At 38.2% G+C, this 25,949-nt stretch overlaps 1 protein-coding gene across 2 annotated transcripts; it reads left to right on the top strand.

The window, feature by feature from the left end:
- Nucleotides 1–142: 142 nt before the first annotated feature.
- LOC106740843 (multidrug resistance-associated protein 4-like) lies at nt 143–25,656 on the top strand. 2 transcript variants are annotated; one of them, XM_014612285.1, is made up of 17 exons: nt 143–757; nt 8,486–8,526; nt 12,817–13,447; nt 14,709–14,819; nt 15,302–15,436; nt 16,131–16,335; nt 17,163–17,385; nt 17,491–18,144; nt 18,498–18,997; nt 19,291–19,578; nt 19,738–19,967; nt 20,326–20,837; nt 21,134–21,364; nt 21,551–21,888; nt 22,165–22,410; nt 22,724–23,026; nt 23,392–25,656. In XM_014612285.1, exons 3-17 carry the CDS (start codon nt 13,374–13,376, stop codon nt 23,530–23,532), a joined length of 4,191 nt encoding a protein of 1,396 aa, XP_014467771.1. In that variant the 5' UTR covers nt 143–757; nt 8,486–8,526; nt 12,817–13,373; the 3' UTR covers nt 23,533–25,656. The 2 variants fall into 2 exon arrangements, with proteins under 2 accessions (XP_014467771.1, XP_014467770.1); XM_014612284.1 differs by lacking the exon at nt 8,486–8,526.
- The last annotated feature ends 293 nt before the right edge of the window (nt 25,657–25,949 follow it).

The following is a 25,949-nucleotide window of genomic DNA, read 5'->3' as shown; positions in this document are numbered from 1 at the left end:
TAATCTACAGGGTGCGTGCGAAATTCGCATAACGTGAATGCACAAGTTGTACTCGGCCTTCAACGTCCCCGACCCAAATCGAGATTCGATAATAACGGGTTGAAGGATCATGGTGTTTCTAGGAACCTTCACAGTCCCCCNCCCCCCCCCCCCCTAAGCCGAATCTGTTGTTTTTAATTTTACATCGTGTGCGACCACACACGCAAATCCAAATGAATGCGATCCTCAGGAACTGACCATTAGGAACCGGTATCGAATTAACGTGATCCCTTCAGGCCCTTGCGAAGGACCCTTGCTTCCCCCTGAATGCCTCGATTTTTAAGCTAGACGCCTCTTCTCCCCCAAGGCAAACGGTCTGCTCCTTTTCGCTGCACTAGCTTGCACTAGTTCTCTTTCTCCCACCAACTGTATGTCTCAACTGTATATCCACCTCTTTCTAAGTTCCACAAGCGCGCACTAGTGCAGAGGAAAAGAACAGGTCTAAAGCGTAATGGGCCAAGTGTCCGTTGGTGATAACACGTGATCCGAGGCCAGTAACGAGACGCGTTCGGGGCGGCCGTTCGATGCGGACGCTCAGTATCCGCGCAGACGTCGTCGCGGCCGGTCTTGTTTCCTCTTTCATTCCCGTTCGCGACGTGTGTTTGTGCATGTGTGCGAGAGGAGCCGTGAGTACGAGCGAGCGCAAACGGAACGTGTGTGACGAGAGTTGTAAGCGGCGTGAAGTGACTGCGGGCGGCGAGTCGAAGGCGCCGATCAGGTGAAAATCAAGCCTTATTCAGGCGGGAAGCTCGTTTCTCGCGAGCGAATCGACCCGGCGTATTGCTTTCCGTTTCCTTCCGCCTCGACCTTTGCGAGGTCTTTTCGGCCGAAAATAGTCGTGTCACCTGTCGCAGTCCGGGTAATTCGCGGATCTGCAAATGTCTAATCGTAAAGTGATTTACAGTGTCGCGCAATGATAAACGATGCCTCTTCTCTTTGCCACATAAATCTGTCACGATGTATAAATTCTGATTTAGCTACTGTTTTGCATGCATTGGACACACGCGCGAGATAACGATAACGGAATAATTCAATACGACTTTGTACAACGCATTATTCTTGGAATAGCGGCAGCCTCGAGTCTCGGTGGAAGAATCTGAGTTTTAAAATCGCGAGGAAGTTCCACTTCATCGAGATGAAATTTGACCGCCCGACATATTTCTAGCTGCGATGTTTTTCTCCTTATTAAATCTCTTCATTATGTAACTTTTGTGATGCGATTTTAATCGCCCGCGCGTTACACAGCGCCGAAAGTGAAAGTTAAAATAGTTCCCACGTTTCTGATACTCTCCAAGCGCCTTTCGATACATTTTTTATCTGTTGTGATCAAAGTTCTGAGTGAATCATTATTCATAATTAGTAGTATCGTATTACGAAGTATCGTAAAGACAAATTGAGAAGGGCGCGATAATCGTTATCGTTAGTTAAAGGTTTGTCAGACTAGGTCATCGGAACAACTAAAGATGAATGATAAGAAACTGAGCGATAAAATTAAAAATAAAGATAAAAATTGACAAATTTTTTTTAATCGAAAAATTCAAATTATCTTTTTATCGAACGTCAAATTCGCCAAAGTCGTGTTTCGCAACTTTGCATGCACGAAAACGCATGATGCTTTGTTTATTATTTAGGAAAATATCCTGTCTAAAAATTAAAAGAAAAAAATAAGACATCATTTGGGCGTCTTTTAGAAGCTTGTGTTGTCTGAGGTAATATTTGAAATTTAAATTTGGGAATCGCAATACGTAACAGCACGCGCTATATTCGGAATACTGCGATGTTTGTATTTGCGCAATTTTGTTTAACCATGATCAGATCACAAATAATATGTGTGTATGCGTGTCACTGTGAGCAGTATATATATATATATATATATAATGAGAGAAAAAACAATATTATCTCTTCTTTCGTTAAGTCGAGGCCTCGCTTCTAATTTTATTATCATATTTTACTACTATATGTTAAATTTCTCTATTATTATTCTTAACTATGTTACTACTACTATTTAATTACTACTACTACTACTACTACTACTACTACTACTACTACTACTACTATTATTATTATTATTATTATTATTATTATTATTATTATTATTATTTCTCTACTATTATTCGTAACTATATTACTACTACTATTTAATTATATTATGTAACACAATGTTTATTCCTGGGTAATAAGTGTCATATCCCGATTGCTTACATCTAAAAACTATAAAAAATTATTATTATTCCCTAAAAACTTGGCTTTTGTGACCAAGATAATGATATTTTAAATAATCTATTTATCTGTTTCCAATGAAATGGACGAATTTGCATATTTTTGTTTATAAAACCATATAAAATCAGGAAGAAACAACATACTTATCAAATTTATCATGTATATTTATGTCAAAATTATATTTAAAAAATTATTTACGAAAGATATTTAGAAATGAATAGTTTTTCGAGATTTACAACTATACTATAAATCACTTTCACGAATCAATTCTCAAATATAATCTCCGATGAATGTAATCAAATATAATTTCTCTATTACGATATTTCTATTTATATGTCTCTATTATGGTATTTCTATATTTCTCATTATAGTATTCACGGAATAACTTTTTGCTCTTATGTTGAATAAATTCTCAATTAGCAAGGTGACGTCAAACGTTAGAGACGAATTAAAACGTGTTTAAAATGTCATTTGATGCTATCTTGTTACTTGGATTGGTCGCAGTCATAGCAAAATGCGTTTGCCGCATGCTTGCAGTATCTTGATGCTATTCTGAAATATGCAGATACATATCTACTTGAGCAGCTGGAACAAAACTGAACTAGTTGGTTTAACACGTTCATTGCCAATCACGCGATATCGCGTAATAAATATTTAGAGTACATAAATCCTATGTACATAATAATAAAAGCATATAAATAATATGTTAACTTATTTTGAGCATAATAAAAACTAAATAAAAAATTTTTTTAATACGAAATTCCAATTTTCAGCTTGGCAATGAACGTGTTAAGGTTATAGCATTTATGCTACTCGTTTATTACTGAGAAGTTCTATAAAGTTTTCGAGAATTTTAGAAGGTTCCGAAAATTACCCCAAATTTACTTAGCACTTTATAAATCTGGAATGTTTTGGAAAATAGGAAAATATTATACGTATTAGAACATGCAAATATATATTAACTTTAGTTCATATTAGTTTTATGTAAACGAAAAAACGCAAATTCACTCGTTTTTCCATTAGAAATAAGTAAATATCTTAATACCATTGTCCTGGTAAAAGCAAAGTTTGTGGGGAATGATAACTATTTTCTATATGTTTAAGGCATGAGCAATTAGAAAATAACAATTTCAGTCCAGAAGCAATTAAGAAAAATTTGTTATAGTTTTAAAAAGTTGGAAAAAAATCCGGTTTTCTTTTTTTTCAAATTTTCCACGGATTTTTCGGTTTCTCTCCGAACAAAAATTGAAAAAAGCGTTTTTCTTAAACTATATTTATTACATAATGTTATTAATTTTATTTCTACTATATTATTGCCGCGCCTTTCCATTAAAACAATGGACAAGGGTGCGGTGTTTGAAGCAGCCGGTAGTCATAATTGCTATCAATTGCTATTCTCATGCAAGTCGTCTCCGCTGAATGCATCCATTTCTGTGCATCGCGCGTCACGAAAAGATTACGCGAGTGAAGTCGTGCGGTTCGTACAAGTAGCCATGTGCTTGTCATGATGTGACGCGACTACGTCATCTCGTACCGAGTGTCTCGAAATATCGCACGCAACGTCGCCGGAGGAATCGCTCGTTATTTTATCGAAGTAAGGAGGTCTGTGCTCTCGAATTGCATATTTTGGTTTCCCAATCGATTCCGAATCAATGGGGTCAGATAAAGCTCAAGATAAAAATATTTGTGTCAAAAGCCAAGACTTCATATCGGCGTTATCCTTCCGTCATCAAGTCTCAGCTGTTGGTACCGATGTCTTAATTTTTATCACGCTCTTGATTCGGAAGATCTGGGCCGTGCAAAGCTTTCGATGAGTCGCGTAATTAACTAGTCGCTTGACAAAATGATTGAAAAATAATAAGCTAGACATGCGGAGAAATAAATGCGTAATTAGAGTTATCTTCCGCGAAAGGGATAAATTATTACTCTCATTAAATGTGGCAGAATTGATGAAATCGCAAAGCGCGGAAAAATACGTTTTTGTTTTGACAAAATTCAGATTAAAAATACGTCTGGAAATTGCAAGAGGTGGAGAGCAACAGCTCTCGCATAACAACGTCTCGTTCGGAAATAATATCAAAACCGGAAATAATATCAAGACCGTAGCTTATCGGTATTCCCCATGAGTTGGTGAGTTAATTAAATCCCGCGCGAAGGCTGTTCTCGTACTTTTCAGAGTCAGTTCGAAGAATGTTCGTGTATTAGAAACACAGCGCGTTATATTGATATCATTAATATAAATCCGTCCCAGCTGTTACTGTTGGAAGAAATATGATATATTACAATTGAATGAAATTATGAAATGTGAAATACACGATATAAATATTTAATATATGGCAGTTATTATTATATCATTGGCGTATAGCATGGAAAAGTGCGTTATAAATTCAAAGAAAAGGAAAATGGAAAACAGCGAGAGAGAAAAAGAGAGAGAGGACTTTAGAAATCTGACGAATCGACAAACAGCGAAGTGGATACTAAAAAATGGAAACTACCATGTGAAACATGTATGCTGAGCACTGCTTATACGTTCAACACGGAAATTTACTCGCTTCATATGTAAATTTATTAGAGTAACTGACACTTCTTCCAGGATCGTGATGTTTTAAATTTCCTTCACAATACAAAGAGCACTTATGCTCGGCAACCATTGACATCGGCGGATCGAGAGAAGTGCAAAAAGAAAAATGGAATGTGTCAACGAATTTCTAAGAAAAAAAGAATAAAGAGATAAACAAGAACAACGATCACTCCCGTAACCATAGAGATTTTCTTGAATATCATTAATTGTCGTGCGTTTCTCGCGATGATTAATCGATAAATTTACAGATTAATTCATTTTATCTCTCAATTAAGTTGATTTTATCTCGAGTGTATTTGACATTTTATCAGGCGACGTCGATAAGCTACTATTTGTGTTTCTAATACACGAACATTTTTCGAACTGACTCTGAAAAGTACGAGAACAGTCTTCGCGCGGGGTTTGATTAACTCACACGGGGAATACCGATAAGCTACGGTCTTGATATTATTTCCAGTCTTGATATTATTTCCGAACGAGACGTTGTTGTGCGAGAGCTGTTGTTAACCACTTCTTGCAATTCCCAGACGTATTTTTAGTCTAAATTTTGTCAAAACAAAAATGTATTTTTCCGCTAACCATATATTTCTTCCGCTAACTGTAAGAGAAACTGAGGTACTTTAGGCTACGCGACATTGCGGAGAATTTTTGAATTTGTCTGTTTGATAGAGTCTCACAATTACTGTAAATATGAAAATACGAAAGCCCACGATCCTTTCAATTATTTTCGAGAAGGTGCTCTATCTCGTTCCCGTCATATCGTAAGTTCTGGAAATTTAGGAATATTAAAAAATCAGGAAAACATTTTTTTTTTAATAATTTTTTCTATTTTAGTCATCTAGTTGCATTCTTAGGTGTCAAATAGTTTGTATGTTGGAGGAAACTTTATTGTTGACCTCATATGGTGATCGTTCAGAATGAGATTAAATTATGAAAATTCGACGTAAAAGCATATATTCTGAGGCACTACGGGACATAACTCAAATTATCTCATAATACCTTGATAATAATTGGTATTATGAACGGATTTTAAGTAAATATTTTTCATTTTTTATTGTTGATAATAACGAAAACATAGAGGTAAGCTTCTTGACGCGAAGTGAAAAGATGCAGAACAAGTTTAGGCTGCCAAATATTCCCGATCCCTTATAAATTAATAAACCTTATAATTATTATTAATCCATATACTTGTGTTAAACTAATATTGCCCCGACTGATTATTAGTGTCACTTAGAGGCTTCAAAATATGTTGCATTTCAATGTTTATTTGTTCCTGTTCCGTAAAAGTTAAAACTAATTTTATTTAATGAACTGTAACGTTGTTGTAATTTCATTGTTTTCTAATTTTCTTATCATATTAATTTTTACCAGCGATAATAACCAGTAATAATTTTTTGTAATGTTTGACTAAACACACACACACACACACACACACACAAAAGAAGTGCAAAAAATTAAAATTTTAATTCCCGACTATTTGCACTAGTCAATCGGTTTTTTTTTTTATCGAACGAGTGTGCAATATTGTTTTGTTTCTATTATTTCATAACGTGTGCAAGATTTGATGTTAAAAATTTTGAATGAAATATTTTAAAACGAAAAGAGGACCTAAAATATTTGAAAAATCAGGAAGGATCCATTTCGAACCAACGATTTTACGCTTCGAAGTCGAATCGGTCCAGCGTTTAGAAAAGAGACGCTAGACAATGCGAGATAAAAACGCTTGTTTTTTTGTTACTGCACGGTATCATTCGTTCGCTTACACTTTAATCGTGAGTCACATGACATATATATAATGCTGAACTGCTGCGATGATTATGCGTATGATAGCGCGCGCGATTGACCTGTCGCGTTTTTCACTAGCTGAGTCGCCGTCAATCGACGTAACTTGCAATATTCCTTCGCGTCATACAACATTAATCAGCCGCAAATTAACTTAATAGGCTTTATAGCTTGTGTACGCTCACGCGCGAACGAGACCGCTGTGACTCACGTACGAGAAGCGAATTCAATTTTGATTCGACTTCCAAGGGTCCCATAGAGCGATATATAATAGTTTTGCCTCATGTGAGACCTGCAACATACTTCACGTGAGATATTCGGACCTGAATCCGAAATTAGATCTGAGTTTCTTCGTTGAATGTATGATGTGTATGTAAGATTTGTAATCGCGGTTTAGCTGAAAAACTAACATGTAACTCTAAACTCAAATTTACGTATCTCATTTGAGACAAGTTTCGAATAACGATTATTAATATGAGTCTAAGTCGCCACTTTGAATCCGGCGAGATTGAATCTATCAACAATCGCTTCTTCACAGAGAAAAATATTATTCTAAGAAATTGTGAATATTATGCTAAGAAAAGCAGTTATTTCTTTTAATTAATAGTTCTCTGCAACTAAGAATATTTTTTTGACGATAATCTTAAAATATATTCGTCACAAATTTTAGAAAAGTTCGTTATCAAGTACTCAAAAGAAAAATTTATTTTTTTTTTTTCAAGAAACTTGTAAACTTTATCGAGGAAAAGTTAAATTCGGTTAATTTGAATAAGCAAATCGAAGTTTTTGTTTTAATTTGATACTCTTGATTGAAGTATTAAAATTATTAGGATTCAGAATATATTTTGAATTGAAATTTGTTGCTCATGATGAATTTATAATATATTTACAGATATATGAACTTAGGAAATATTTTTAACATTTACTTAAATACGGTATGTGTTTTTCTGTGTGTTTTTAGCTGTCAATTTACTTAATGTGCTCTTTTTTTCATTTAGAGCTACGATTTCTATCGTATGTTCGTTGTCACTCGTTTGGAACCGCACAATTACGCGTTATATGAATTAAATTAAGTAAATATTAATGTAGAATTTCTTCAGAGAAAACACATTTCATTTGTCGGCACATTTCTACTTGAAAATGCTTTATTTATAGCATCAATGAGAGAAGCAAGAAAAAGAGGGAGCGCTCGTTCGTGTTGGAAGACATTATTACTGACTACGGCTCCGTCTTCTCTGTAAACGATTCGCTCTCGGCTATAAGGATATAATGAGTCGCGCATTTCTGTTAAGAAAACGAGCGCATTATGTAATGTTGTGAACTACTCTGAGAACGCGGCCACGACGATTATTCCAACCATTGATCGCGCGCAGTGCATAACTCGTTAAATAAACATACATCGTTGTCACGTTCTTCTTGTTGTCATCATTGTACTGTGGACTCTATTTGAAGTTGAACTGCACCGATTCCTTTTGTCTTCGGATCAATCTTAGAACGTGGTATTACACAGCATGTACCGAGCTATAGCGAAAAAAAAAGTGTATAATTTACAGTTATCGGCGTTCAACTATCAGAATGACATTTAATGGCATAATAAAAAATGAACATTGCTAATATGAAAAAAATTACATCTTTCCATTGTCAAACTAATGGCTAGGAATCTAGTCTCCCAAAGGATTAAGTATCTCCAGGTATAAAGTTCACATGGATGTTACATAATTTCACATAATATTTCGAGCTGCATCCCCCAATGTATATTAACATAATAAAATTAAGATAATTAAAATAATGATAAATTGTAATAATAATTATTATATTATCTTATAATTATATGTTGTCAACGCTGTTCTCCACACACTCTAGACTCTCCTGGCCTGTCGAAGTCCGCGCTAAGTCTTGTATAGGTAGCATGCAAGAATTGGTTGTATTAGAATCTCAGCATCTATTTAGGTTACAATTAACCTACATTACCTACGTTAACCTACATTAACCTAATTAACCTGTGATTAACCATCGTAATGCAAAGTTCATCATCGGCTATGGTCTGTGCACGATTTCTATCGTATGTTCGTAGAAATCATAATAATAACATATTAAGATTAAATCGCTTACGTCATAAGCTATATTATAGGCGAATTCCCGGTAGCATTTCGTTATTAAAAATTAACCTGTGGATACGTGAAAATTAACCACAATCTATCGCGTGAAAGACGTAAGAATCGAGTGAAAGACGCGTCAGAACTGCAACGTCTTCTATGCGGAGACTTTTGTAATTTTATTTTAGTCGCAACCCGAGCCGATGTTGCATGTAGTACATCCGCTCACTGAACGAAGCTATATCGACTGTTCGTGCTTATTCCCATTGATGATTTAATCGCATTCATATGTGTCCTAAAAGAAAGAAAGAAATATTACAGAACATTCTCTGTAAATAACTAACACAACTGGCGAGAAGCTGTCTGTAAGATTTCTCACTAAAGGAAACGAGTGCTAACGTAGAATAAATATTGGCATTCGTCATGTGGTTTTCGAAAGTGATAAAGTGATGTTAAATATGAAGAGCATCTGCCTCTATCTGTTTATACGTTACTATAACGCCTCTGTGCGTCAATCAATTGGTCGACGTTGATTGTCGTGTCACCTTTCGCAATTTATTTACATAATATCTACGTACATTATTACAATTCAAGATTGTAATAAACAGGGTGATGACACTTTTATACAATTCTCCGCCGAAAGTAAAAATGAATTCTTATCACGAAAGAGCTGCGTCTTCATTCGTTGTGTTACAAACGTCTTTATTCGTTGTGTCGTAATATCGAAACGTGTAAGCGTCGCGACAGCTAATGCAAAGAAGTACCAGCGAACGAACGAAACCTCGGTCACAGCCTTGCACTTGTTCCGATTTTATTGTCCTTACGGAAATCGCATTTTTAACGTCGCCGAGTTATTTTCAGCGTGTTTGTCATTGAGTTATTTTCAGTGCACATTAAACGAAGCAACATATCGTATGAATATAAGCGGATTGTAAGAATTTTTGAATAACAAGGATGTAAAGACACAAGATAGAAGAATATGCGTAAATTCGATTGCGTAATTGGACACAAGTGTCGTTTTCATTTGATTTAGTATTCAGCGAAGGAGAAAAAAATTAATGATCGATGTAGCGAGATAGTTGTATAAATATTGCATCACCGGGACAATCTACCTTAGAGTTATGTCGATAATGACTATGCTATTTCATAATGTCCACGTCCAACACGTTTAACACAAATACCGGCCAAGTTACGGCGTTAATATTTATATTGCGGTTTTTTCGGAGCTTTATGAACGCTTGCGCTGTTCAATAACGCCGAGTCATCGGTTTTGTTAGTCGACGCTATCACCCCACAAAGCTATCGAAAACACTGTCTAAAGTTAACTCGTGACGCGATTCGAGATAATTTTTAGTAACGAATTTAATTTTCTTCGGACCCCGCGAAGAGATTTCGGGGAAATTGCACGAAAAAAATAATTATTTGCACCGTCAATGAAATAGATATATTTTTCGCAAAGACGAAGAGTGTAATGAGGACTGTTTTTTAAAATGATTAAGAGATGACTGTTTTTTAAAATGACTGTTTTTTAAAACGATTAAGAGATGACCGTTAAAACAACCATGTGTAATCGGTGCTCAATTTGTCCGACGCACTGATAACATTGTAACAGATTTTTGTAAATCTTTTGTTCCCAGTTGATACTGTTATTTCCTAATTGTGCTTTGTCTCAATAGTACAAATAATGATTGTTATTTCCTACAAACTTTGCTTTTGTGATTAGGACAATGATATTGTGATATTTCTCTACTTCTAGCAGAAAAACGGACGAATTTGCGTATTTTCATTCACATACACTCGGAACAAAATAACATATGAATCAAAATTAACGTGTATTTATTTATTCTAATACTTTTAATACTTCCCTATTTTCCAGAACATTTTAGATTAATAAAGTGCATTAATTAAGAGTAAATCTGGAGTAACTTCCGGAACCTTTTAGAACTTTCGAAAACTTTATAAAACTGTCGAGAACGTTATGGGGTTTTCTAGTAATAAACATATATATATATATATATATATATATATATATGATAATTTTTATACATGATATTTTTTTTTTACTGTATGCGAAAATACGCAAACTTGTCCATTTCATAATTGAATATGTAAATTTTAAAATATTGTCCTGGTCACAAAAACAAAATTTTCAGGAAATAATAACAATTTTCTATAGTTTTTAGATATAAGCAACCAGAATATAATACTACCCGCGAACAAAAATTGTATCATATAGTGTCACATTTTATTATTAATTGTCATATTTTATTCCTAATAGAGTTATGTGTCGCAAGTGTTTTAAGCGTTTTATTTCATACTTATACTGTCGTTCTATCTTCGATTGACATTGTGACTTTGCGACATCGCGTTGTTTGTACAACTGTATTTTCTTTCTCCTTGACTTCAATTTGTTTTGCTTTATGCCGACAGAAAAGAAAACGAAATAAAAATAATCTATCTATACTCACTAAAACTAAAGAAATGTTTTTATTTAGACCCTTTGTAAATTTTCTTATCGAGAGTTTCAGAGAATCTCTTATCATGGTTGCTATGGTTGAATACAGAATGAGTAATATATAGATTCAATGTTTGACCATCACGATTGCGATAGTTGTAGATGATCGTCTTTGGGTATTTCGATGTTCGTTATCGTGCGGTATTGACTAAGATAGAGTTTTGAAATTGAGATAACAGTTGCAAATAAGATATAAGTCGGTTTGAGAATTCACCAATTTGAGAATTGAAGTATAATATCTCCGGAAAAGTAGAAGTGATTGCGGAACCCGAAGAAGACACGAGATATAAAATATTCACGCTAATTTCTGACATTCAAGTGTGACACGTGTAACTATGTCTGTTGTTTATTCAATCTTTTTTTTAGTGCATGAAAAATATTTCGTTTTATTGGGAAAGCGCGACAATGAAATACGTTTTTCTGCGAGCCTCCAAAAAATATAACGTGACTAGCGTAGCCCAATAAATTAATTCTGATCTGTTACTTGAAGTACGAGAATTGCATATGATCTAGGATGCATTAAGGGGAGATAATAGTAGTTGAGATTTTATTTATATCGTTTTTTTCACGCGTTCGCGGCACGAACATCGTCAATCATCATGAAGCTCAGTGATCGACGAACTCGCTCGCGTGTTTTTCCTCAAAGCATCGAAGCATTAAACTAGGGGTTTTCCACATTAAATTGTGCTTCCCCACAAAAAGATTAATCTCGATAGTTCAGTGTCGATCGTTTAATGTTCGATTTATCAATTCCGATTCTGATTTCCGAGATTTTTCAATCGCATAAATTCTTCTCTCTTGCAAACTTTCATGTCTTTTCTGGTATCAAATTTCTAATACCAAATATTTCTAAATTTCTAATTTCGATTTTTTTTTCGTTCCTTGCCCCTAATTCATTCTTTTCGGTTTTAAAATTTGCGAATCTTTTATTATTATAATTTCCATCTTAATTTTGTCAAGTCTCCCGTGTTAACTTTAACATGCAAAATTATTAATTTTTCCATTAAGATTATTGAATTACTGGCGACTATGCATGCCAGCTGCTTCAGTACAATAAATACAAGTTGTGTATAGCAGTTGTGCGACTTTTCATGTTGCCGTTTTAGCGTAATGACACAGCAGGCAAATAAGTCACGTGTTATTCAGATAAGGAGAACCGAGGGTGCGAGGCGAGTGGTGCGAATTTTTCCTTTAAACGCAGGAGACACGCTCGAAGAGCCAGTCGTACGTTAGATTGATAAAACTATCACCTCGGAAGTAACTGGGATCTCTTGATTTTAATACATGTCAACGTGGTGCGCTACTCTGTTTTCATATTATTTTTTGTACTATCACGTGCGATAATCTATAATTTTCGATAGTCAGACAATAACTCGTGATCTTAATGTTTTCACACGCATGTGCGAGATTTACTCGGTAGAGAAGAAATTATTTACTTTATCCACTATTTAATTTATCATTGTCATATATTTAAAGTGTATTAAATTAATTCGATGTTATAGTTGTTATACATAATAATAATAATAATAATAATAATAATCAATAAACATTATATAATCGTTATGTTTGCAAATTGTCAACAGTACGAGTGGTCAATGCAAAAGTGCCAAGGAAGTACTCGAAGATAAGACTCAAGAGGCGGCAGATGGTCGTGCGAATATCGATGCAGTAGCCTCGGTATCTAGGATTTCTTTCTGTAAGAATCAACGGGGGATCGATCGTGACGATCAGTGATATCGGAAAAAGTTGTACAGAACAGTGATAAGAGTGTGAAGTGCCTGTTTCGAATTAATCGCGAACGCGCGACCGGAATCCGAATCTAACGGAGAGCGTAGCTCGATCGTGGAAATTTAAAGAAGCATTAAAAGGACATAAAAAGGAGCAATCTTCGTCGTCGTTCGTGACTACGTTAGCTTCCGTGTGTGTGCCTCTGATGAATGAAGCAAGGAAGCAAATCGAAATCGTGAGATCAAAGCAGTGAGATTTCTTATTCACGAGGAAGAATCGATCGTGCGGCGGACGGAGGTGCAGCGACGTACACCACTTGATATTTAATTATCGTGCATCCGATCCGTTAATCGATCGCTCAATCGTACTAGAGTGATAGTTTGTGACGAGTTAATGCCGCGCGTAAGGACCGATGGACGCAACGAAAACGAAATCGAAGCCGAACCCGAGGGAGGATGCGAACATCGTGTCGGTGTTACTATGGTGGTGAGTAGGTCGCCAACAGTCTGATTTTTCATATTAAGTCCTCCTCCGATCTCATTACTAATGCATTAGGAACTATACACAATTAATTAACATGCGCAACAGGCCTAATTAAGGAGATGCTCTACTTTAAAGATTTTACCGACAGAATATTGATTTTTTTTCTGCAAAGTTTACGTCTTATTGATTGCACAGAATTACACATGCTTTTGTACAATAAAAATATGTGCGAAAATAAAATGAAACATTCATTTGTATATAACGGAAACAATTTCAAAACTGAAATGTCGATCTGTCAAGTACGCAGGCAAAATATTTATCAAACAAACGCATTTGGTTTATTCATTGGTAAATTCAACCTTTTCTTCCGTGTAGAATAAACATTTACCTAAAACAAAAATTTTGCAATTTATATATATTGAGTTTATGTTAGCTTCAACGAGGAAAATTTCGAAGAACATTTCTGTACTTTTACATAAAAAGATACGAAAAGTTTGCAAAACAAATTTTATACATCTTGGTTAGGTTTTCTGTTAGACATAGTAAAACAGAGTAACGTATATTTATCTTATTCACATTTATACCGCATTAATATTTGCGAAAGACCTATATGTACAAGGAATATAGAGTGTATAGAGAGAGAATATAGAGAGATAACGTGATCGTATCAGTGTTACGTAACATAATATTTCGGGCGTCACCTCTAAGTTATCGACACTTACAAGTTCATCGTCGATTCTAACATCCCCATAATAAGCGCTAAATCTGCGAGAGCTGAGATTGAAGCTGTAAGAGATCGGAACGACCACTTGAAGATTCGTTTGAAGATTCGGACTTTCGATCGTTTCAGTTTTTGAACGTTTATACATTCTCGCGCCGGCGTTGATATTTGTTTTAATATTTAATCTCCGATGATTATAGTGGACATTTAAATAAGCGAGAAGAGCCCGAAAACAGTCGAGTCGGTATATAATTTCGATGAAGCGAGATACTGCGCTGCGTGACACGCGACGTACTCTTTTCGCCAAACCAATCTTTATCTTTGTGTAAATTCCATCTTTGAAGATGACTGTGCGTATCTATAAAGAAGCAAAGCCAGAACGAAATGCATCGTCACGCTGCCAAGGCACATATACACATATCGAATCGTTTTCACATCCTTCATCTCTTCGCTCCGTCGTATCGTATATTTAGCATTACATTATTCACAACTCGACGCTATTCGATGTCTAATTTGCGCAAAACGCCTTCTGCCGAGCCGCAGGTGGACTATCAGTCTATTCAAGACAGGATACCAGAAGCATCTCGAAACAGATGACTTGTACGATCCCCTGAAGGTCGACCGATCGAGTTTTCTCGGTGACCGATTAGAAAAGTGAGTATTAAGGGTTATTCGAACGAAAGAAAGAAAGAGGAACGGATAGAGAAAATTTAAAGAGAATTAATCTTCGGCATTCTTTCATACGAATCCCAGTGAGAAATGAATATATCGAATTCACGTCAACTCAACATCAAATCGATCGTCGATTCGATATTATTTAGATTGTTTTACAGTCGATTTGTCGTCGACCAGATTTCATTTTTCGCTGGGGCAATATCTGCTAATTGCATCTTCTCTGGTCGACTGTTAAATCTTTCGTTTTAAAATTTAAAAATTACCGTACAATAAAATGATCACATAAATATTTTCAAAGAGATATAGCGTTTATGCCCTCCTCGTGATATCTCGCACAAGAATGAAATAATTAATAATATTATAATTAATGATAACAAGATAATTCATAGAATAATCGGTAATATATAAGATATAAAATAAAATAATGTACGTAAAATATAAATTCGGTGTGACTTTGGTAGACGATGGAGGATCGAGCTGGAAAATTCGAAGAGACGGAATCGTCGGCCGAGCTTGCTGAGAACCATCTTCCGCACATTCCGATGGGAATACTCCATGCTGGGGTTGGTGCAGATTCTTAACGAATTCATTCTAAGGTATTTATAGCTTACCTCGACTTTCCCATTTGACTTCGTCGAACAAAAGAACGATTTTTATCCTATCGGAAAGTTAAACTAAGAATAGAACACGTGCAACGAGACGCGACGAGCATCGGCGCCTTCGGTGCCCGCTTTTATCAACGCCGATTAAACCTTAACTTGAGTTTAAGTCTTCATCTAAAGAGAGTTTAAACTCAGGTTACGGTTAAATCGACGCTGGTAGAAACGGGGATCAGTCGAAGGTCATGCTGCGGGTAAATGCGAGAACTTGCGATCGAAGTTTTAAGTCGTCTCAAATTAAGTTCTTGAATCTCTCAGTAGCCTTGGAACTGATTTGGAACTTCAAGTGGAGGAGGGACGAGTAAGATTTGGGACGTTTGATCTTTCGCTGTTTTACAAATCACGTTTCCGAACGGCAAATATTATTGAGTGATTATCAATTGCTATCTGTCTATGGAGTGATAAAATGTTGAATCAGAGAACCTTTCAAGTGGCGTCTCGAAAGTCTATAGTATTTGCCTTCGAATGTTCTTACGATATCGAGTGTGATGCGATAATAAAGCGTTATTATAGTCGATAATTTGATTTGTTATCTTATTACGTGAGTATCGGAGTTGTAAAACGATATCCGAGATGTGTACGACGTACGGGATCAACGTTTGGGATTTATCAAGCGGCATTTCATTCGCAGATTAGGCACACCGTTGCTGTTGGGAGGTCTCCTGCGCTACTTCCGCAAGGATGACGCGCTGCCGTACGAAATTGCCTTGTGTTACGCGGCTGGGATTTGCGTGGCGACCGCCGTAAACGTGTTAAGCGGCAATCAGACGATCTTCGGTGCATTCCATGTAGGCGCGAAAGTTCGTGTCGCCGTCTGCTCCTTGGTCTACAGAAAGGTTGGTATGAGCGAGTGCTCGTGAGCAAGCGCCATGTTTCAATTGGCTAATTTGAGAAATGCGGTCGCAAACTCATTCCGAGTATCCCGGGGACTCCGAAGTCGCGCGCGAGAACGATAAAACGAGATCTGCGAATGATATGTTCGCTGCATTCTTCAACTAGTAAGTGAGGAGCGAAAAATGAGGCGGAAAAACTAGTACTGTTATTTCCGAGGCAATTTCTAGGATCCACTGAGTCACTCGAGAAGTCCGGTTTCGATTGGTTTTGTTATTTAACGGTAAATAGGAGGAGGCTACACCTCCTCTAGTAACAGAATGTTGATGGAATGATTATAAACGATTATTTGATTGATAAGTGCAACATAGTTTAATTACGGGGGTATTTGAACTAACTATAGAAGATACAATTGCATCAGCGAATAGAATATATCCTAATTAATGAATCCTCTTGGTGACCAATTATATTTCGCTTTCTTTTATACGTCAAAGTATATAAACATTTATTTATTTATTTATTTATTTACTTTATTATTTATTTATTTATTAACCAGTGTAAAATAAATAAATAAAAAAAATTAATTTCGCGCAAAAATTGAGTAGAACTTTTTGACCGAGCGAAGAAAAAAGAAAGGACTTCCTGATCGTTCTTCTAGATACTTGAACCATCAAGCGGTCGACTCGATGTCGACCAGTTTTAATTCACGAAAATGTGACAGCCAAAGATCTCGAATTTTACTCTCACGACACGCGTATTATTCGCGCTGTGACTAATGGCCGGTATATTAATTCCTTTATATGACTGTTTAATTCCGCGTTACGTCCTTCAGGCGCTACGTCTGAGCAAAACTGCGTTGGGAGAGACGGCGCCAGGAAAAATAGTCAATCTCGTGGCCAACGATGTCAATAGATTTGATCTCGTCAGCATCTTCATTCATCACATGTGGTCGGCTCCTTTATCCGCCCTAGTCGTGGCGTACATCCTCTACACGGAAGTCGGATACGCCGGTCTCATCGGTATCGCCGCGATTTTTGTAGTCGTGCCGATTCAATGTGAGTTCCCCCATCTAGATTATCGACGATGACAACAAGTTATCGTTTTCTCTTTTACGATGAGATGTTTTAGCGCGAATGATTCACGTGCTTTCGCGATTTCAGCTTACACCGGCAAGCTCTCGTCGAAGTTCCGGCTGCAGACCGCCATCAAGACCGACGAGAGGGTCCGGCTGATGGACGAGATCATCTCGGGGGTGCAGGTGATCAAGATGTACGCCTGGGAGAAGCCGTTCTGCGCTTTGGTCGCGCTGGCGCGCAAGCTGGAGCTGCGTGTGGTCACCAAGAGCTCGTATATCCGCGGTATCTACATGACCTTCAACCTCTTCAACACCCGAATGGCGCTTTACTGCACTCTCATCTCCATGTTACTGTTTGGCCACGGGCTCTCTGCCGAGAAGGTCTTCGTCATCTCGTCTTACTTCAACGTCCTCGCGCACACTATGTGTGGCATGTTCGTGCGGGGCTTCGCCGAGCTGGCTGAGTGCATGGTGGCGATTCGCAGGCTCCAGCACTTCCTCATGTACGACGAGTTCCAAGGCAGCAATGTCGTGGTCTCGAAGATGTTGTCCAGCAGCTACAACGGCGGAATCAATGAGTACAGGTCGATTTCGAACAAAGCATCCAGACAGGATCTGCCTTACATCGACGACGAGGTGAGCAGCCATGAGGTCCGCGACGACGCCGACTCGAGGAAGCAGAATGGGCTGGTGATGGTCGCTAGCGACTTGCTGAAGAACACCGCCAGCATTATAGAGGGTGAGCTTCCCTGAGACGAGTGCTCTCGTTGGATACTTGAATATTGCATAATATAATTATAGCCGGACGGTTGAAGATCATCTCGTCGCATGATAACGCGAACGTTTCGTTTGGTGAGAGATTTTGATCACTTCGTTTACCGCTTTCTGGAAATCTCAGGGACAATACTGATGATGGAAGTGGTTTTCTTAAATTTCTAAAATTCTAGCTTCATCTCAATTAGCAGACCGTGAGGATCGAGGCGCTAATTGAGAGAAGGTTTTCTCGAAATAAGTTTTCCTCTTTTGAAAAATCGAACGTTCTTCGACATTCCGCGATATTGATTATTTTCGCGAACTTTGCTGTCTCTGCAGAGAACAGGCGGTCCTCCATGCACGAGGAAAACTGGGCCGTGAAAATGACCAACGTCATTGCCAAATGGGAGGTCAGCCAGTCGGAGAACACGTTAGATGTGAGGCTGCAGCTGGAAAAAGGCAAATTGTACGGAGTGATCGGTATGGTGGGTAGCGGCAAAAGTTCATTACTGTCCGCAATTTTGGGTGAGATCACGCTCGTGGAGGGCAAGGTGAAGGTAAACGGTAACATGAGCTACGCTAGTCAGGAAGCCTGGGTATTCGGTTCCACCGTCAAGCAGAACATCCTCTTTGGGCAAGAATACGACAAATATAAATACCAGAAAGTGGTTAAGGCTTGCGCCCTGTGGAAGGATTTCCAACAGTTTCCGAAGGGCGATATGACCATCGTAGGTGAACGAGGTAGCTCGTTGTCCGGCGGTCAGAAAGCAAGGATCAATTTGGCCAGGGCTATGTACAGAGAAGCGGATATCTACCTGCTGGACGATCCCTTGAGCGCGGTGAGTGACGTGACAAGGGTTGAGTCACTAATTGAAGCTTCTCGAACGTGGAACATCGCGTGTATGATCCGCAATTATCGTCAACGTTACGTAATTTCTCCTTGAAAGACTTCTCAAGACTCTTTTGCTATTTTTCTTCTCAACCTGAAGAGAAGCAGGAATGTGCTAAAGTTAATAATGGGAACGCGAGTAATTTGTCTCATTTTCTGAAGTTTCGGATTTATCTGAATAAGGAGACTCGTAATTGACTTCATCTCGTGACTCGACGAGTGAGACTGATCGGTGATTTCCAGGTCGACACACACGTGAGCAAACATTTGTTCCAAGAATGCATACAGAAATACTTGGCCAGGAAGACAAGAATCTTGGCCACGCACCAGCTGCAGTACATCAAGAATGTGGACGGCATAATATTGCTCGAGCAAGGAAAAGTGAAGTACTTCTCGCGCTATGAAGATCTGTTGGACTATCGACCCGAATACGGAGAACTTGTATCGACTGGGAAGAGCAGCACCGAGATAAGCGACGATTCGTCCATAGAAAAAAGTATGAAGCGGCAATTTTCCAGCACGAGTAACAGAGTAAGTGAAGATCATTCTGATGAAAACTCGGGTGAAAACTGAACGTTGACGATTCAACGTTCTCGTCGCTGTTAATCTTTCATGTAATTATCTCGCGTGGTAGCATTTAAAAATATGAGGAACATAAGGTAGCGCTCAAATGAGGTTTCTTCTCGACAGAGTCGCACCCCGGAAGCCAGCAGTGGCGGCACAGATGATGAAGACGAAGATGAAGATGCTAAGAGGCTGGAGAGCGGCCTCGAAGAAACGTCACGCGGCATGGTGAAGGGTTCCATATTTATCAAGTTCTTTCAAACTGGTGCCAATCTGTGTATGGCTTTCATCGTTTTGATGATGTTCATCATAACGCAATTCGTCGTCAGCTTCAACGATTACTTCGTGCCTATCCTGTGAGTATTAATGTATCGACAAACGGAAGATAAATTAATTCCCCAAATTGCTGATATAGAATTCAATGAAGAGAGCACATTTTGTTTCGTAAAAATTAGGAGACAGGAATTAATAATTGTAATAACAAAAAGTACGAAAATAGAAATCGTAATTTACTCGAAAGAATAATCGTTCGAAAAAACGATTATTTTTGCGTTCTGATTTCTCCTCGTTTTAATTCTATCTCTTAATTAATCTTCCGTGGAAATTACAAGTGGCAAGTTGGCACAAGATGCGTTTTCACCCAACATAAATATTCTCATCTGCACGTTAAGCATTCGATCGCTCAACGATTTTTCTCCCGTTCGTCTCTCACAGGATCACCGTCGAGGAGAATCGTCAATATTTAGCCAAGTATCAAACCTACAACGATACCGATAACGACAGAGCAAATGTGACGACTCTCGAGACGAACGAGTGGTCCATGCACACGTACATCTTCATCTACACGGGTATCGTGCTGGGCATCTTCGTCATCGGCATCACCAGGTCCTTGTTCTTCTACAAGACATGCATGACATGCAGCCAGCGGCTGCACGATCTGATGTTCAGCGCACTGATACGTACAGGGATGCGCTTCTTCGACACCAACCCGAGTGGCAGAATTCTCAATAGGTTCTCCAAAGACATGGGTGCGATCGATGAGTTATTACCTAAGGCGATTTTGGACGCCGGCCAGTTGAACATGTTGATGCTCGGCGCGTTAATAGTGACCTGCGTGGTCAATCCGGTGTTTCTGGTACCCGTCGCGATCATCAGCTTTATATTCTACTGGATCAGGAAGATCTACCTCAAGACCAGCAAAAATATCAAGCGACTGGAAGGAATCAGTACGTCCGCCTTTTCGCTCAGCCGAATTCTCGATTCCCGTCGAGAATTTACAGAAGTTTTCCCATTACCTGTTACTTGCCCATTTAATTTCCCTACCAATTTTTCAACTTCAATAAATACCCAATTATTATTGCGATCTGTTGCGCTTAGAGTATTTCTTCTTGCGTTATTTTTACATTTTCGCAATCTTTATTTCACGTTTTCCTCAGGTGCTCGAAGTAATTATTTCCAGCATGCGGATTTCTTTTCTACAAGCACGATAGTTTTCGTTACCGGTGTAATTTTTATATTACAGCACGGTCACCAGTATTCACTCATTTGAACGCCACTTTGAACGGGCTGACGACTATCAGAGCATACTGTGCCCAAGATATACTAAAACGAGAATTCGACAAGTTGCAAGACCAACACACATCCACCGCTTATATGTACGTCGTGACGAGCACGGCCTTTGGATTTTCCCTCGACGTATTTTGCTTCGTTTTCACCTCACTCGTCACCTTCAGCTTCCTACTACTGAACGAATGTGAGTCTTAGAAGTCTTCACTTTCTAAATAAATATTTCATAAGACATACACGCTACTCACTGAGACATTGTTGGGAAAAATTATAATATTTGAAATCGAATGTAGCTTCAACAATTCCCGAGTCTCTTTCTGACTGATTTTCGATTTTCCCATCGGCCGAATAAAACGTTGTGCGTGCTTCCCAGCATTTTCCGGCGGCGCGGTGGGACTGGCCATCACGCAGGTAATGGCCGTGACCCAAATCATTCAATGGGGCATGCGACAAAGCGCAGAAGTGACGAACCAGATGATGGCGGTGGAGCGTGTACTCGAATACATTCAGCTTAAGCCGGAACCAAATCTGAAGGATCGCGGAATATGCCTGAAGTCGAAGGAAAAAGAGTACATAGCATTGCCAGCTCCTATTCCATCAAACTGGCCTGACAAAGGCTGCATCAAGTTCAAAGACGTCTACATGCGTTACGCGGACGACCATCCACCTGTCCTCAAAGGATTGAACCTAGTGATTTGTCCTGGACAAAAGGTACGACGACTTTGTATAAAAAAAAGTCCGATATGGGAAAATTTTTCATTTTTAATCTTTCTACAAAAGTTCGCAAGTAAAAAGTTGAACGAAGTGAGAGGAAAGTTCATTGGAAAGAGTCGTAATTTTTGAAATCAAATGTAGCTTTGATAATTTTCGAATTCTCAGGCGGATCTTGATTTTTTTTATCATTACAACGAAAGATACAACCCAAATATATAGAGGAATGGAAGCATAATTGGGAGATGTTTGATTTGTCATGAAATTATCCTACAGATCGGCATCGTGGGAAGAACGGGCGCAGGAAAATCGTCGCTGATATCAGCGCTGTTCCGGTTGGCGCAAGTAGAAGGCGTCATCGAGATTGATAACGTTAACACTGGTACGATTGCCTTGGATGATCTGCGACGCAAAATATCCATCATCCCACAGGATCCAGTTCTTTTCTCGGGTACTCTGAGACGCAACCTGGATCCTTTCGACGAATACCCCGACTATGACTTGTGGGCAGTGCTCGAAGAGGTTTGTCGACGAGAAACTTCTAATTAAAAATTTTTTAAATTATAGTCTATCGATCGCCATCTATATAAAACTCTTATTGCGAAGTGACGATGTGCGGAAGTCCCGAAGTCCTGAAATTTCAAGAACTATCATCCTAAAAGTCCCAAGATCTCCAGTCTTCCGATTTCAAACTTCCGAAAGTTCCAGATTCCGAGCTTCCAAAGCAAGATTTTGCACGATCATGATGCCCGAAAATCTCGAGGTTTCAATGTCTTCTGATCGAACGACTGAGAATACTCGACGTCACGGAGTACTGATATCTCTGGCGTTTCAGGTTGAGCTGAAGGATGCAGTTGTCACCGTTGGAAACGGTTTGGAGAGCCGTGTGTTCGACCGTGGTAGCAATTATAGCGTCGGCCAAAGGCAGCTGGTCTGTTTAGCGAGAGCTATCCTCAGGAACAATCGTATACTGATGTTAGACGAAGCGACCGCGAATGTAGACCCGCACACGGACGCGTTGATTCAACGCACGATCAGGAAGAGATTCTCGACCTGCACGATGCTCACAGTGGCGCACCGATTGAACACCATCATGGACAGCGACAAGGTCTTAGTGATGGATAAGGGTCGACTAACTGTAAGTACAATTTCCTTCGAACCTTGAAACCTTGACTGTCGTTCACCTTCTAATAATTGCGATATTACTTGAACGTCTAATCATGACTTAATATTTTCAGTATAGAGTTAAATGAGCCTTTCAATTGTATCGTGAAGATAAACGTAATGCATATCGTATAATTCAACCGAAAAATTCAGTTCTGACTCTAAATTCAAATTAGAAGTTAGTTTAATTATTAGTTTCGCATGAGGCAAGTTTTAAATAATTAATGTGGACCTAGTTCGTTATTCAAATTGCACAGTTAACATTGTAAAAATTCCGATAAGATAAGGTAATATGATATAGTCGCTAAATTAGAATTTTTCGCGTTGAATTCTTTACAGGAATACGATCACCCTCACATACTACTACAAAACAGCCATAGTCAATTCACTTCATTGGTAAAGGAGACCGGCCGAGCCATGTTTGATCAACTGGTTAAGATAGCGAGGCAGTCTTATTTCGACAAATACGGAGAAACATAACGAAGAGTGGCTGAAATTATGCACCGAATTTCTACCAGCTAAGCTCTGCGATTTTCCGCTTTGATCTCTCGGATATAGCTGAGGCACAAGTGGACGGTTCGATATGTACTGAATATACATTTGTAATAAATGATGAATACACACATGGTGTGTTCAACAGAAAGATGTATGATCGCGCGAACGCCGACGAGAATCGAGCGACAAACGATGATCTTGATAATAAATTATTATCGATGCGCGAAAGTTCGTTATCCGAAGGAACCTTAAATTAAAAATAATTAAGCCTAGATCGTTATAGCGTTATGAAAACGGCGCGAAATGTATTTCTCGCATTTTCGTAAATTCGAAAGTGGGTTGCGCGCCTTCCTTTGGAGACATTTCGAAGATCGAAAGACCCGATAGCTTTGTTAAGTATTATGTACCGTGTGACGTTTAAGCGTACCTAATGTATAAGAGGAACTATATTTTTGTATCGTGTTCAACGGAGCGCCAACGCGTTGCGATATCACTTGCAGTCTTGCATCGGAACTTGTCAAAAGTACAACGCTGCTTGCGCACGCCGAGTAGCCGAGTACTTATATTTTTCTACTCCGTACTTTGCGCACTTCCGGAAGTCACAGGTGTACTTATAATAATCCCTTGTGATAGGACGGGCATATACCGTCTGAGCCGTTCCAAGCGAGAATCGTGAGCTGAATACGATGATATGTAAAATTAATTTTTCAACGAGTCATCTCGTCGATTGCGAAGGAAGGTTTATAGTTTTTACTTTGAACGTTACGATTCAGCGCCTTGTTGCCAAGCTGCAGATTTGCTGCGAGTTCTCATCTGCATCTCGTAACAGCATATTAGCGTATCGGCGCTATAAATAAAATGATTTGTTATTTGTATGAAGAAATCTGTTACTTCGCAAAGCCGCACAAGTCCGTCTCTTTATAGAGATTAAAATTCCAAAGACACGTGAGCATAATCTCGCAAACTCTGCCAATTACATTATTCAGCAATAATTATCGATAATAATTGTCGATAATAATCATGATATAATAATTAAATGGAATTTATTATTTTTAATAACTGCAGCGATTGCGATTCATCATTTCTCCATTGTTTCTTCCTTTTTAACGAAGATGCCGAAATTCCTACAAGCTACTTATGTAGCTTATTTTGTATAGCGATGATCGATCGAACGTACGAACAAATACTCCAAGTCAGTTCGAAAGCAGCATACTTAACGAAACAACACTTAATTTTTGCTATTATATACAGACGCGAGAAACGGAGAGAAACGGAGCTCAATACCTTTTACTAGCATTTATTGATGCAACTATATTAGCACAATAAAAATATCGAAACAAATATCGAAGAAAGTATATGATTAAGCGATGTATGTAATGTACGTGTTAAGTATTGTTAATGGTATATATATGTATAAAAATACAATATATTATTTTATACAGAAAAATATCACAATGTGTAAAACACATTACGTATATTATTAACCCTTTTGCTTCGAGCGCCGCTTATAAGCGGCGCGCACAGTATGTCCTGTGGGTACGAGTGCCGCTTATAAGCGGCGCGCATAATATGTCTTGTGCGTACGAGCGCCGCTTATAAGCGGCGGCCGCGCGATGTGTCGTCTGCAGTAAGAATGACAAAAGATCCGACTCACGATACGAGTGTAAAGAGTGTGATGTTGGTTTATGCGTAGATCCGTGCTTCAGAATTTATCATACTAACTTATACTACTAATCACTTTATATTAATATATTAACTTGTTTGCGGACAATAATTAATTAAAATTTAAATCTTACTAGTAACTTTTAAGTTGTAAATATTTTCATACCAAAAATGTAAATAATAATCATTATATAGTAACAAAGATTGTTTTATTTAGCAAAATTGTTACTTAAGACCTAGGAAAACGTATATAAAGCAACAACGCATATTGTGCGTATTCGCGGCGCGCGCGCCCGTACAGAGACAGTACTTCGGCGGACTGGACATCCGAAGCGAAAGGGTTAATCTCTCAATGACATCCGATAGAAATAAAATGCGACAATTGCGCATTTCTCAGCCGGCATGACAAGAATTCCTAAATAATTTAAAGCCAATTTTATGAAAACGACATTCAGGATGAAGAGAAATTCCAGATAACAAATAAGGGCTTTACTGCAGTTATTAGTGTGCAAATTTCATTCATTAATCAATAGTATCAAATGTTTTGGACACTGAATACCCTTCCTCAGAAAATGTCAAATAACTAAGAGAGAACAAAATCAAAAAATATAACAAATTTTATCTGAACCCAACAAAACACGCATATAATAATTAATTTTTGCATAAACCCCTTAAGTCGCCATTGATGGTGTTTGAATCTCTCAGTCTCTTATCGAGCGACAGGCGATAAAAATGATAAT

The sequence above is a fragment of the Dinoponera quadriceps genome, unplaced genomic scaffold (genome assembly GCF_001313825.1).
Source record: "Dinoponera quadriceps isolate SergipeBrazil2010 unplaced genomic scaffold, ASM131382v1 scaffold545, whole genome shotgun sequence".
NCBI lineage: Eukaryota > Metazoa > Arthropoda > Insecta > Hymenoptera > Formicidae > Dinoponera > Dinoponera quadriceps.
This window is presented reverse-complemented; position numbering and strand designations above follow the sequence as displayed.

Excerpts from the sequence above, each read along its gene's own strand:
- LOC106740843 (XM_014612284.1), top strand. The coding sequence starts at position 13,374 with ATGGACGCAACGAAAACGAAATCGAAGCCGAACCCGAGGGAGGATGCG. Across the intron at positions 18,998-19,290 it reads TGGACGATCCCTTGAGCGCG|GTCGACACACACGTGAGCAA; the intron begins GTGAGTGACGTG and ends GGTGATTTCCAG. Across the intron at positions 21,889-22,164 it reads TGATTTGTCCTGGACAAAAG|ATCGGCATCGTGGGAAGAAC; the intron begins GTACGACGACTT and ends ATTATCCTACAG.